The sequence below is a fragment of the Myotis lucifugus genome, unplaced genomic scaffold (genome assembly GCF_000147115.1).
Source record: "Myotis lucifugus unplaced genomic scaffold, Myoluc2.0 scaffold_9, whole genome shotgun sequence".
In the NCBI taxonomy this organism is placed as follows: domain Eukaryota; kingdom Metazoa; phylum Chordata; class Mammalia; order Chiroptera; family Vespertilionidae; genus Myotis; species Myotis lucifugus.
The window spans coordinates 1,070,900-1,084,726 of NW_005871057.1; the positions used below are offsets into that span (position 1 = coordinate 1,070,900).

At 33.3% G+C, this 13,827-nt stretch overlaps 1 protein-coding gene across 1 annotated transcript in view; it reads left to right on the plus strand.

Moving 5' to 3' along the window:
- ZDHHC17 (zinc finger DHHC-type containing 17) overlaps positions 1-13,827 on the plus strand; it is a 76,550-nt gene that overhangs the window by 26,730 nt on the left and 35,993 nt on the right. Inside the window, exons 4-7 of the mRNA XM_006084038.1 lie at positions 4,140-4,217; positions 5,034-5,178; positions 9,878-9,942; positions 10,584-10,746. Coding sequence (XP_006084100.1) covers positions 4,140-4,217; positions 5,034-5,178; positions 9,878-9,942; positions 10,584-10,746 — 451 coding nt within the window. The remainder of the gene's footprint in view (positions 1-4,139; positions 4,218-5,033; positions 5,179-9,877; positions 9,943-10,583; positions 10,747-13,827) is intronic.

Here is a 13,827-nt window from a genome sequence, read left to right on the forward strand (position 1 = left end):
TTTTTTCTTTAGCCCCAATTTTGTGAAAGTTTATTGTGCATTGATGGGTTTTTATTTATTTAAAAATTCAATTTATGGCCATTAATTTGCCACTTTTAGCCTAGAAATTTGCCTTTTTAGTTTAGGGAAGAATTTTTGCATTGTGCCCTCAAGAATGCCTCATTTTCATTTTCTGTTTTTTTCTTTCAGGAACTCTTACTTGTTAGATACTGGAACCAACCAAATTAATTTTTTTTTCTTTTTCTAGCTTTATTCTAGCTACCTTTTGTCTCCCAGTATAGCAATTATACTTTGAAGAGAGTTTCTTAATTTATCTTCTAGTCCCTCTTTTCATTTCTAATTATATCTAACACATTTTCAGTTTTTAAGCATTTCTTCTGTTTCCCCCTATCTTTAAAGAAAAATTTGGTTCTTTTATCATAGGTATATAGTCTCTTATTTTTTTGGAGGCTATTAATTGTAACTTTTGTTGTGTTAAGTTTTTCTTCTCTGTATATTATCTATTTTAGGCTTGTTTTATTTTGGTCTTCTTCCATATTTGAACTTTCACTTAATTGTCTAGTCCTATTTGGCTATTCATATTTAGGAGAGACATAAAAAACCTGATTATGCCCTGACCAGTGTGGCTAAGTTGGTTGGATGTTGTCTAATGCATTGAAAGGTTACCAGTTTGATTCCCCATCAGGGCACATGCCCAGGTTGCAGGCTTGGTCTCCAGGAGGCAGCCAATCGATGTTTCGCTTTTTTACCCTCTTCTGTCTTCTTTCTTTAAAAACCAATAAAAATCTTTAAAAAACAACAACCCTGGAAGCTGTGAGGCTTAGAGAATTTACATTCAGAGCCTCCCAAATGTCCGTTTCTGGAGGTTTTTCTCTGGGGTTGTTCAGTTGCTCTAGGAAAAGAATCTTTTAATTTGTGGGATAGGCCTAAGCATCTGTCTAGCTGCCTGCTGACCAGAACAAGGAAAATGGCTTGGAATTCTTGTTGTTCAGTATGTAAACTCTCACTGGATTGCTACATTTTTAGTAAAATGTTTTATATGGTTCTTTGACTTAATTCCCAGAGGCTCAAACTTCTTGGGTAAAGGTGCACAGAAAACACCTTTTGGCAAACACTGATGATTGACTATTAAAATCAACATGGGCCTAGCCCAGTGATGGCGAACCTATGACACGCGTGTCAGAGGTGACACGCGAACTCATTTTTTTGGTTGATTTTTCTTTGTTAAGTGGCATTTAAATATATAAAATAAATATCAAAAATATAAACCTTTGTTTTACTATGGTTGCAAATATCAAAAAATTTCTATATGTGACAAGGCACCAGAGTTAAGTTAGGGTTTTTCAAAATGCTGACACGCCGAGCTCAAAAGGTTCGCCATCACTGGCCTAGCCCGTGGTCGGCAAACTGGCTCGCGAGCCACATGCGGCTCTTTGGCCCCTTGAGTGTGGCTCTTCCACAAAATACCACGTGCGGGCACGCGTACAGTGCGATTGAAACTTCGTGGCCCATGCGCAGAAGTCGGTTTTCAGCCTGGGCGAGTCTATTTTGAAGAAGTACTGTTGATATTTGGCTCTGTTGACTAATGAGTTTGCCGACCACTGGTAGGCTGAAGCCTAAGTCACTACCATACCATGAAGTTTAAGGATGCAAGAATGAATCAGAACTTTAAGAGTTTGAATTACTACTACAATAATATTAAAAGTTTGAGTAGTCACATTTTAAGATTTAGCAGTATAGTGTACACTGTACTGTTAAATCAGTGAATACTTTTCTGTCAGCTGCTTGATTGCTTCCATGTCACTAAAATGCCTATTTGTGATGTTAAATAAATACTCACTTTCATGGAGTATATAGGTCAGAAAACAATTTTTCAGTAACTTAAATGGACTTTCAGCCAGTGTTTATGTTTACAGTCTAGCTTCTTATTACTTTCTTTGGAGGTAACAATTGACTTTAATCTCTTAGCTTTTCTAGGGTTTTATAATATATTCTGGTTTGCTTCTCATTGGTGTCCCCCTCTGGAGACATTTGAGTTTTAGCAATTTGCTTTTCATTTTTCAAATGTTTGTTGATATCTCTTGTTCATTGATGGTCCCTTCTCAATACCTAGGGATCATTAGTACTTGCAATAGCATTCTGTGATAATAATTTTCTTCTAGTATTGCAGGAAAATTCTAGTTTAAAAATAAGAAGTATACGATCTTTTCAGGAGTGTAGTTTTGAGCTAGGGTTTTATAGCTACAAAGAATAACATGTTATAAAAATACTAGAGGCCCAGTGCACAAAATTTGTGCACTCAGGGGGCAGGGGGAGGTTGCCTTAGCCAGGCCTGTGACTTCTCGCAGTCCGGGAACCCTCGGGGGATGTCTGACTGACGGCTTAGCACTGCTGCGGAGGCTGGAGAGGCTCTCGCCATGGCCGCAGTGCTTGCCAGTCGTGAGCCCGGCTTCTGGCGGAGCAGCGTTCCCCCGGTGGAAGTGCACTGACCACCAGGGTGCAGCTCCTGCGTTGAGTATCTGCCCCCTGGTGGTCAGTGTGCATCATAGTGACCCGTCGTTCCACTGTTTGGTCAATTTGCATATTACCCTTTTATTATATAGGATAGTAGTACTTCTCTTTCAGGAGTTTATAATGAAAAGGTAATAGGAGTGATTCTTTTTTAGCATGGAGGAAAAAAAAATTCCCCCATCCTACTGAAAACAAAGTTATTATTAAAACCATGTTGGAAATTGCTTATTGTCCTAGCCCTAGAAAGTATTTGAAATGTGAGTAAAAATAATTCTCTGGAACAGATATATTGACTATAGAGAAGGTAATCAAATTTATTTTTTTAATCCCAGTTGAAATTTTTCAGAAAATATTTTCTATCAAAGCTATTCTTTTGAGCTGTACTTTTCTTTGGGCTCAAGATATAATTTTTAGCTATTATATAATCTCTGCCAGGTACCTTAAGAAGCAATTTAGGACTAGTTAAATGTCTGTGTTCAGATTACAAACATTCTGTATTTTTGTTCTAATTTACAGAATTTAAAACTGATATTTTGGACTGAAAATATTTTAGTATGGAAATATTTTAAGTTACTTCAAACTATTTTACGTGATAGAATGGAGTTGGATTCCTCACTGCACAATGCTTTATAAGCACCAGTTTAATAAATATTTATATAAAGCAGAAAATTTCTGAATCAAGCATGTAAATATGAATATATTAAATGTTTAGAATTGTGTATATTAAGAGTGATTGCATTAAACTTACAACAATTTAAGAGCCCCAGTAATATACATACATCAGCAAGCATTTGACATTAAAATGCCTTAAATCAGCAGTAACCAACCTTTCAGAGGTCTGCGGACCACTGGTTGTCGATCGATGCTCCAAAGGTTTCCTTAAACCAGAGGTCGCCAACCTTTTGGACCTCACGGACCACCAGTAAATCATTTACTATATTCAAGAGTCATTGCATTGATAATTCTTAAAGCAAGTATTATAAGAAGCAGTTAAGTCTTATTCATTTCACAGGGTATCAAGGTGCTATGACATTACTATATTAAGCAGTGAGGTTGCTCTTTCTTTTTTTAAAAAAAGCAACACAGCGTTCAAGTCATAACAAACAAGGCATCATAAAAAAAACACCTTTATGCTATACTTTATAATTTACAAAATTCTTTCATGTGTATTGTTTGACTTAGTCTACAGTAAACTTGTGAGGTAAGTAAAGCTTAATAATCTGAGTGTCTTCTGCCCATTGACTGTCTAGCATGTTATACAGCTCTCCTAATTCCAAGACTCTATCTGCTGCTTTCTGAACCAAGTCTTTGGGGTTCTCTGACTGCTTGGTTTTTTGTTTTTTCTTGCTTGATTTTTTACATGATTGTTATTTGGTATTGCTATTACCAAATTGTAACTTTTTGGTAACTTAAATTTTTTCCCTTTTACTTCTAGAACAAAAGAAGGTGATGTGTTTGATATAAAATTCTGCTAAATGTATTTTTTAAACTCTCACAAATGATCATTTATCTTTAAAGGCATAAACTAGTTGGAGATCTAAAATGAAAAACACTTTTCTTTTTTTTACATAATTTCTTAAAAATTGAAAATGAAAGTTGTCTAAATTATTTAAAATTTTGTCTTATAGATACTACATTTCGAAAGGTGCTATTGTGGATCAGCTTGGAGGAGACCTAAATTCAACTCCATTGCATTGGGCCACAAGGTTTAAATCTGCTTCTGGATTTATTTTTCCTTTTGGTTTCTTTATTAGTCTGTAACTAAGCAACTTTTTTAATGATATGCTATAATGAATAGGAAAACGTATTATGCCAATAGTATTAGCATCATTATACTAATGTATTGCTGTTCAATGTTACCTGCATTAGGATAAAAGTTAAAGACATAACAAATAAGGCATCATAAAAAAACCTTTATGTTATACTTCATAATTTACAAAATTCTTTCATGTGTATTGACTTAGTCTACAGTAAACTTGTGAGGTAAGTAAAGCGTAATAATCTGAGTGTCTTCTGCCCATAGACTGTCTTGCATGTTATACAGCTCTCCTAATTCCAAGACTCTATCTGCTGCTTTCTGAACCAAGTTAGGTTCAGAAAGTTTATTGTCCCAAATGTCCTTAGGGAATGAACTATGTTTATGTTAATCCAGTTAGTTATATGATTGGGTTAAACATTAGACTTGTAAATGTAATAATACTTTTGCAGCCTATATATATTACAACTAAAGAAGTTGCCCAGTTTATCAAACAATTACTATCATGATGGAATATAATAACTATTTATTACAGATTTAAAGAAGTTATGAGTATCTAAATTTCCAAGGACAGTTATTCCAGTTAAGAATTAAGAACCATGAACCCTAAATGTGTCTTGACACATATGCCTGTTATAAAATAATTTTAAAAGGTATTTTTGTTATTTTTTTTTTTTTACCATTACCCTATTTAAAAGAAAGATCTTTCCAGAGGATACTATTTGAAATAACTGTATATCTAACTGTTTATTCTTTTATGTTTTAGACAAGGACATCTATCTATGGTTGTGCAACTAATGAAATATGGTGCAGATCCTTCATTAATTGATGGAGAAGGATGTAGCTGTATTCATCTGGCTGCTCAATTTGGACATACCTCAATTGTTGCTTATCTCATTGCAAAAGGACAGGTAAAAAAATCACAATGGTGGATTTTAATCAGATGTTCTTCATGGTTTAAATGCCTGATGTCATTGGTGTTACAAATGTAATAACCTGGTAATATTTAAATAATACTTTCTGATGGATGAAGAGAAGAAATAAATATATACGGTAATTAGTTTGATATTCAGCTATGTGATATTTTATGTAGTTAACATGAAAATAAGGAAGATAATCATGAACACATAATAGTCCATTAAGTTGGGCTTTTTTATTTCCGAGAGTGACAGAGGTGAATCCCAGAAAGTAAGGAAGACAATTTAGGTATTTTAAAAAATATATCATCTGAATTCATTTAAACTTTTTGAACATATTACTGGCTATTTTCTATATTAAGTACCTCTCGAGGGGGATAAATTCTTTAAGATCAGTTTTCAGTTTCTGCTAAATAAAATAATGCTGTTTCACACATGCCAGAAAACTTCTCATGATTTAAGTGGTTTGTCTGAGTTTTCTTGAATGTACATTGACTATAATCATGTTAAATATTACAAGTTTATATGTATCATGTTTTTGTAATAAATGTATTTTGTTAAAAGTGATGCCACTCAGTTTTTCTTTCATGTATTTTTTCTGGTTATGCTTAAATATTAGTTTTATAGCTAAGGATCTCATTATAAGAGTAAGACAAATGATTTGAGTTGATTGTAATTAACCTATATTTATTTTAATTTAAACTTTTATGCTGATTTAGAATTTGAATAGTATTTATTTTATGAATCCCTTGAGATATTTGTTGTTGGCAGTGTCAAGCAATGACAGTTGTGTTTGTGCATTATAGCTTAGGAAAAGAGGCATAAACTGGTTAAGTTAATTTCTGGAAGGGGGAGTTTATTTATTACTGTGTTAACAAACTACCTCAAAATTGATGGCTTAAGAACAACACCAGAATTTATTATATTTCACAGTTCTGTGGTTGGCCTTGACTAGGTGGTTCTTGTGATAATTGCTGGGAGCTGCAGTCATCTGGGAACTCAGCTGAGCTAGAGGGTAGCTCACTTAAACGTACTTTGTACCTTGGTAGGAATGGCTAAAAGGCTGGGCTCAACTGGAATGTTGAGACAGCTTGGCCTCTTTTTTTTTCTCCATGCAGTCTCAGAACTTCTCCACAGTACCCTCCCCCCTCCCCCCACACCACACACACAATGTGGTCTCTGCAGCAGGGAAAGTGGACTTACATGGTGGCTCAGAGGTCCCAACAGAACAGAAGTAGAAGCTGTTTTGCCTTTTTTAAGTCTTAGGTCTTGAACTGGCACAGCAGCATTTCTCCATTTTTTTCAGTTACAGGAAGTAATGGAGCCCAGACCATGTTCAAAGTGGTAACGCAAGGGCTTGAATACCGGGAGGTGAGGTTTACTGGTGGCCATCGTTGGAGACCAACTACAGGGGATTATCCTTGTTCTCCCACAGTTTCTTCTAGACTGGTGGTTGAAGGAGTAGATAGTGCCATAGCATATGACAATATCTTTAATGGCTTTCTGTATTGCAGATATAATTTCATAATACTCATTTTTTTCTTTCACTTTTTAACTGGGTAAGAAAAGTGTAAATCTTTGAGTCTTCCTGGTCTTTTTGTTAGTGCATTAATTTTAGAATTTGGATGATTTCAGTAATCTTTTCCAAGCATGTCAAACGTGTGGCCCGTAGGCTATAAAATTATTAAAGAGCAATGGTTTCTACCTGTCATGGTACTTTTTGTATAATAAATGCATGATGATGGTGATAAATATCTTTCAAATAATTACTCTTTTTCATAAGTAAATTATTTTTCTGCTTACAGCCGTAACACATGCATAATTAAATTATTCAAACATAATAGAAGAGTATGAGTTAGAAAATGAAATCTTACTTCTCCCTCCCCTCTTTTCCCCAATGAGGTTACTTCCTTTAACAGTTTCGTATATATTTTTCCAGCATTTTTTACCTTGTATACTCTAATATGTTGTAAAGCACACCCCTCTAACGTGCATTGCATTATACTTTGAATGGGGTCCAAAGTCCTTCCTTGGCCTATGTGATCTAGCCCTGGATGCCTCTCGAACTTAACTTCTGCCATCTTACTCTGCTTTAATTATCCCAGTCTTGCTATTTCTTGAGCAGCTCTGATATGTTATTGTCTTAGAGCCTTTGTGTTTGCTGTTTCTTCTGCTCAGTAAATCCTTTCCTCAGATAGTCACACAATTCTCTCTCTTCAGTCAGTGTTCAAATTTTATTAGTTTTGATTAGTTCCGAAGTATAAGCACTAATAAGTATATTTTTATTTCTTCTTTCTCTTCTCTTTCACTGACTTTAGTCTATAATACTGTTTTTTCTTAGTACTATCTTTGTTCTGATAAATATAACTACATTTCTATTTCTTGATTTTTCAGCTTTAAATAACATCCTTTGAGTTATAACTATTACAGATTAGGCACTCATCATACTTTTTTTTTCAACCTTCTTTTTCTATTCCCTTCCCCCCATTTTTTGTTAATTGGAGCAATTTTACATTTTTAGGACATATAACATTTCCATACAGTTTGTCATTCTATTCTTCACAAATGTTTCATTTTAGTTATACCATTAAATATATTTAGTGTTCACTACCAATTCCTTTGGATGATTTTCAGGAGAAAAAGGGAAAATGCTAAGTTATGGATCCCTGTTAATCATGGAATTCTCATAAGCTATTGATCTGGGCTTGTTAATTATTCCTAATAGAGAATACCCATACATCCAGGCTGTAATTGGAAAAGAAGTACCAAGTTTTAAATCCTGTGCGAAAGAGAGAAAAGGTTGAATTTCATTTTTCTTTTAAGTACTCTAGAGATGTGACTTAATTTTACATTTTTTATTTATTGATATTTTTAATGCCATCACTTTTTTAAAAGGATATGAAAAGACTTACAAAAAGGAAGAAGAAATCTAAACATAATAATTTACCTGTTTGTTTTAATTGGGCATCAAATTTAATTGAGCTTTCTTGAAACCATGACAGCTGAAGGAAGTAAAATAAGATAAAGTACTTAATTCCCCTGTAATAAACAAGGAAGCTTGCCATTTTTTAGAGAAGATTTTTTAATTTAAAAAAATCAACGTATATAGTATTGGAAATATTGTGTGAGGTTACATGAAATGTTCCCCAAAATATTTAAAGTAAATCCAGAAATGGGTTTATAATAGATAAAGAATAGCATTTAATTACATTATTCATGATGAGGCACTAAACTAATGACAACATCCAAACATGTGTGTTCTAGTTTGTCTAATGTAGTGGTTCTCAGCTTTTTTTCTACCTCAATACACTTGGATAATATTGACATTTGAGCCCTAGCTGGTTTGGCTCAGTGGATAGAGTGTCAGCCTGTGGACTCAAGGGTCCCAGGTTCGATTCCAGTCAAGGGCATGTACCTTGGTTGCAGGCACATCCCCAGTGGGGGAGTGTGCAGGAGGCAGCTGATCGATGTTTCTCTCTCATCGATGTTTCTAACTCTCTGTCCCTCTCCCTTCCTCTCTGTAAAAAATCAATAAAATATATTAAAAAAAATATTGACATTTGAGACATACTCCCATCAGTAATAATGACTCACAGAGAACTGCTACATAGAGATACGTGTTTTACAGTGTACTCACTGTAAATCTGCTCTCTCTCCACTGACTGGTAATTAGATAACAGGTCAGATTAGAGCTGCCGATTTAATGTAATTCAGGAGTGGGTGATGGGGAAAGGGGGAAGAGGAAACTTAATATTTGTTGAATGTCTGTTATGTTCCAGGCTTTGGACTAGGAACACATAAGATTCCATTTATTCATTACAAGGGTCTTATAGCCATTATTTGTATTTATATTTTTAGATGAGGAAGCTGAGGCTTAGAATTAAAGTACTTTTTCCAGTCTTTAGCTATTAAGTAGTAGAGCTAGGAATTCAAAACCATGTCTGTCTTATTCTAAAGCCTGTGCCTTTTCCAGGAGTAGATGAATAAACATGTCTTTTCATTTAATGAATGATTTTTGATCATCTACTGTGCTGGGCACTGAGAATATGTGAATTTAACATAATTTTGATCCTCAAATAACTCTTAGTTAATGAGATAGATGCTTCGGTTATATAGGTTAATGGGTCCAGATTGGAGTGAATTAGGAGAGAGAATTTTAGGGAAGTGAAACTGATAGAATCCCTGATACATCAGAATGTCTTGAAGTTAGACTTGGATAATTAGGGAAGAGTTTTGGTTGAGTAGGTGATAGTTTTCATTTCAATTTGCTTAAAAAAAAAGAAAAACTAAGCAAAGGGCGGGGTGGGGGTTGGGGTGGGGAGAGCAGGGGGAGATAGTGCCAAGTAAAGCAAAAAGTTAGGTAGTAGAAGAAAAGTAATCATGATTTACTACATGATTTTGCTGGGAATAGTCACATTTTTATAATAATGTAAGTATCAAATGTTTTAGAACCAAAATTACAATTCTCTTGAGAGGGAAGAACAAGAAAGGTATATACTTGTGATGGCACAGGGAGAGGAAAGAGAGAAATTAGTGACAGTGAATAGTTTTACTTTGAAGTTAAGAAAAAAGTTTCATAAATCACTCATGATTGAATAGTGTTATATTGGCTTCTCCTATGATATGTAAATTAGATTTTTCCAAGTAAATTGTTTAGGAATTTAGTAATTTTTTTTTTTTTTTACTTTATCAGGATGTAGATATGATGGATCAGAATGGAATGACACCGTTAATGTGGGCAGCTTATAGAACACATAGGTATGTATGCATTATAAAATATTATTCACATTTTCAACATAATAAAATGTAAATAGTTGAAAAGAGAAAGCAGTAATGTTATACTTGTTAATACTTAAATTTTTCATTATGAATACATAGTATATGACAAATAACCTTTTTGGATGTTTGAATCTCTATGCTTACCCTTACCTTAATAATGTAGTACCTTAATCTATTTTCTTTCAACAATTTCTAAGAATGGAAGAGGATGTTATCTTTTTTAAAAAAGCAATGAATTTTTTCACGTGATTTGCATATTAACAAGTTTTATATATTAGTAAGTTGCCTTAAATCATTTTAGGAACAATCCAGGTTTATAATTAAAAAATATAATTGTTTAATTATATAGATATTAAAGTCATAATTCCAAGATCAAAAAAAGAAAATATCAGGACCAAGTATGCTCTCTCTTAGAACTGTATTACTTTATATAGTATTTCACATACTTAATATTTCATATTAAAATGTTATCTCATTTGTGATTATAAAGTTGTTGAGTATAGGTTAGATTAGAAGTGTTCCAAGATGGAATGCGAATACAAACACAGTTTAGTATCTGTAATGATTTCTATAATTGAAATTAGGGTTGTTGTTGTTGTTGTTTCTTTTTTCCTTTTCAGTGTGGATCCAACTAGATTGCTTTTAACATTCAATGTTTCAGTTAACCTTGGTGACAAGTATCACAAAAACACTGCTTTGCATTGGTCAGTACTAGCAGGGAATACCACAGTCATTAGTCTTCTTCTGGAAGCTGGAGCTAATGTTGATGCCCAGAATATCAAGGTAAAAGTATCCTATATTTATTATGCTATGTAAAATGTGGTTATAAGAAACAAATTTCTCAATAAACCAGGTTTTTTCACAAACTATCAAAGATGAAGAAACTTCTTATTTAAGCTCAACTATTTGCCTTCATGCAAGAAATTTTTTTTGAAAGACTGGTTTATTTACTTTCATCTTATAGTATTGAAGTAATTTTCAGATTTTGGTGGCCTTTTCATTAGTGAATTCTTATTACTTTTGGAAATTATATAATCTGTATTTTTATAGCTGAAGGGAATAGTGTTTTGGTTTCTTTAAGAAGATCATTACAGAGAATCACAAGTTTATACTTAAACCACATTACCCATAATAACTTTTAGTAATTCCTTGACTAGATCATTTATTGTCTTTTATGTTAAAGGTCAAAACCTTTAAATTTGATAAACACCTTTGTGATGTTTATAAAGAGAAACTCTCTCCTCCAAATGCTGGACTAATCCAGGAAAAATACACAAAATTATCTAAGCAAAGCTCAATTATCATTTATACTCTGAGCATTTTGAAATTTGTAGATATTTTATGGATATTTGTAAGAATGTTCTTTTGGTAGTCTTAAATTTTGGGTAACCATTCTCATTTTTAAAGCTTAAGGATCTACCCTGTTTTTTAGCAACAGATTCTGTGAAATGACTTTAAACTTTTATATTTTTAAATGTTTTTATTGCTTTTAGAGAGAGCAGGAGAAGGCTAGAGACCTCGAAACATTGATGAGAGAGAAACATCATCAATTGGCTGCCTCCTGCACACCCTTATTGGGGATCAAGCCTGTAACCTGGGCATGTGCCCTGACTGGGAATCAAATCAGGGACCTCTTCGTTCATGGGTTGATGCTCAACTACTGAGCCACACCAGCCGGGCTAAACTTTTAAACATCATCTTTCAGTAATGTGTATTCATAAATAACTGTGTCAATGACAAGTGTTCTTTAATTTTGACTATAAACCATAATATTTTCTGAGTCATGTTTTTTAAATTTCTAAGGGATATGTGGTAATTAACTATGAGAAGGGCTCAAGCACATAATACTATGAAACGGCAATCAAAAAGTAGGTTATCTCCTGCTGGATCAGGGCATCTATTTATGTCTCTCTTGTATTACTCTAAAAAGTGAAGCTTAAACTACTAAAATGAAATAGCTTAGACTAGATATAAGGTGCCTAATATAGTTCATATAACCAATATTTAGAAATGAGTTTAATTAAAAATATTTAAAAGTAAATATCACATACCTTATTGGAAACTAAGAAATTTTTTAAAAAACAGACACATTTTCTTTATCTCTTTAAAAAAAATAAAAAAGTTCTTGTTCCTACCCAAAGTGATAAGAGCGGTCTTGTCTGCAAATCAACATGTCATAGTGCCTGACACATGATGGGCACCCTTAAATATTTGGTGACTGACTGAATGATGATTTGTGTAGTCTTGAGCTTTACTGTTAGTTTTCATGACTTAGGTAATATACTTCTCTGCTACTCTGAAATTATAGGGAGAAAATTTTGCTTTTCCATACATTTTTAAATAGGAAACTCTGAAAGGTTCATAACACTATAATTAGTAAGTTAGGGATTAAGACCTAAAGTATAAGGAAGGAGGAGTTTGACTAAATCTGACCAATATCCCTATAAGAAAAAAATCAATGAGATTACCTTATATTTTATAACCTGAATTGTTTTAGAGTGCTATTTTTATTCTTTTCTTTGGCTACCAGTCATACCTAGAGTAATTATGCCTCCGAATACATTTTAAGATTTTTAGCATTATATTATTGAAAAGATAGAACTAGTTTCAATATGGCAAATAGTGGATCTTCATAGACTGCCAAGAGCCATATCAGTATTAAAATTGCGGTAATACCAAGGAATTATGACAAGATGACTACACCATTCTGGAGTTGGAAACTAGTAGCATATATATTTTGAGCATTTAAAAATATCATTTCTATTCATATAAAATTTTAGATAATTTCTTTTTGATTATGATTTTTAAGAAGTTGAGGTGTGGTTTGTAAATTTAATTTCTTCTCAAATAAATAGTGAACACTTGCAGTCCACATTAACCATTGCATAAGCTTTTGATTAGTCTTAGTAAGAGAAATAATCTATAATGAATTTACACAGAAAAGTAATGGTAAGAATAGAGATACTTGAAAAGATTTAAATGGTTTGAGCCTCATATTTTTAATATTTTCTAGGTTCAGACACATGAATTATTTAGTGCCAAGATAGGATAAATGAATGTAGCTTCCTTAACTAGTACAGTTCATGTGAATACTTTGCAGAATCTAGTGTCAATAATTAAGATAATTATTGTGCCTGTAGAACTTTGTCATGATATATTTTTTTAGTCACTTTCTTTTTATGAAGATTTCCATTTTATCTGACATGTACAATCAGGGTTATTTATTGATAAGAATATTTTATTTATTTATTTATTTTAATATATTTTATTGATTTTTTACAGAGAGGAAAGGAGAGAGAGAGAGTTAGAAACATCGATGAGAGAGAAACATTGATCAGCTGCCTCCTGCACATCTCTTACTGGGGATGTGCCCACAACCCAGGTACATGCCCTTGACTGGAATCGAACCTGGGACCTTTCAGTCTGCAGGCCGACGTTCTATCCACTGAGCCAAACCGGTTTTGGCGATAAGAATATTTTAAATGTAATTAATTCCCTAATAGTTTCTGGAGGGACATTATTTTTAAAGAAAGTCTAAGGAGTTGCTTTAGTTGCTCAGGGAACATTTATACTTTCCGAGTAAAAATAATCTTTTTATCTACACTGGTGGAAAAGTAGATTTTTGTTTTAGAATGCACTTTTTATGTAATTAAAATAAGTATCAGATGCCTAGTCTACTGGAATCTGGCATTCCTAATATGCTGAAGTCTAGTCACCACCTTCTAATGGAAGCCATTTATTCATTCAACAATGTTCAATGCTGTGAAGTCGCAGTATTTAAGAGAGATGAAGTCCCTGTTCTCTCAGAATTTACATTATATTGAGAGAATAGACAATAGTAAATTAAACACACACGCACACATA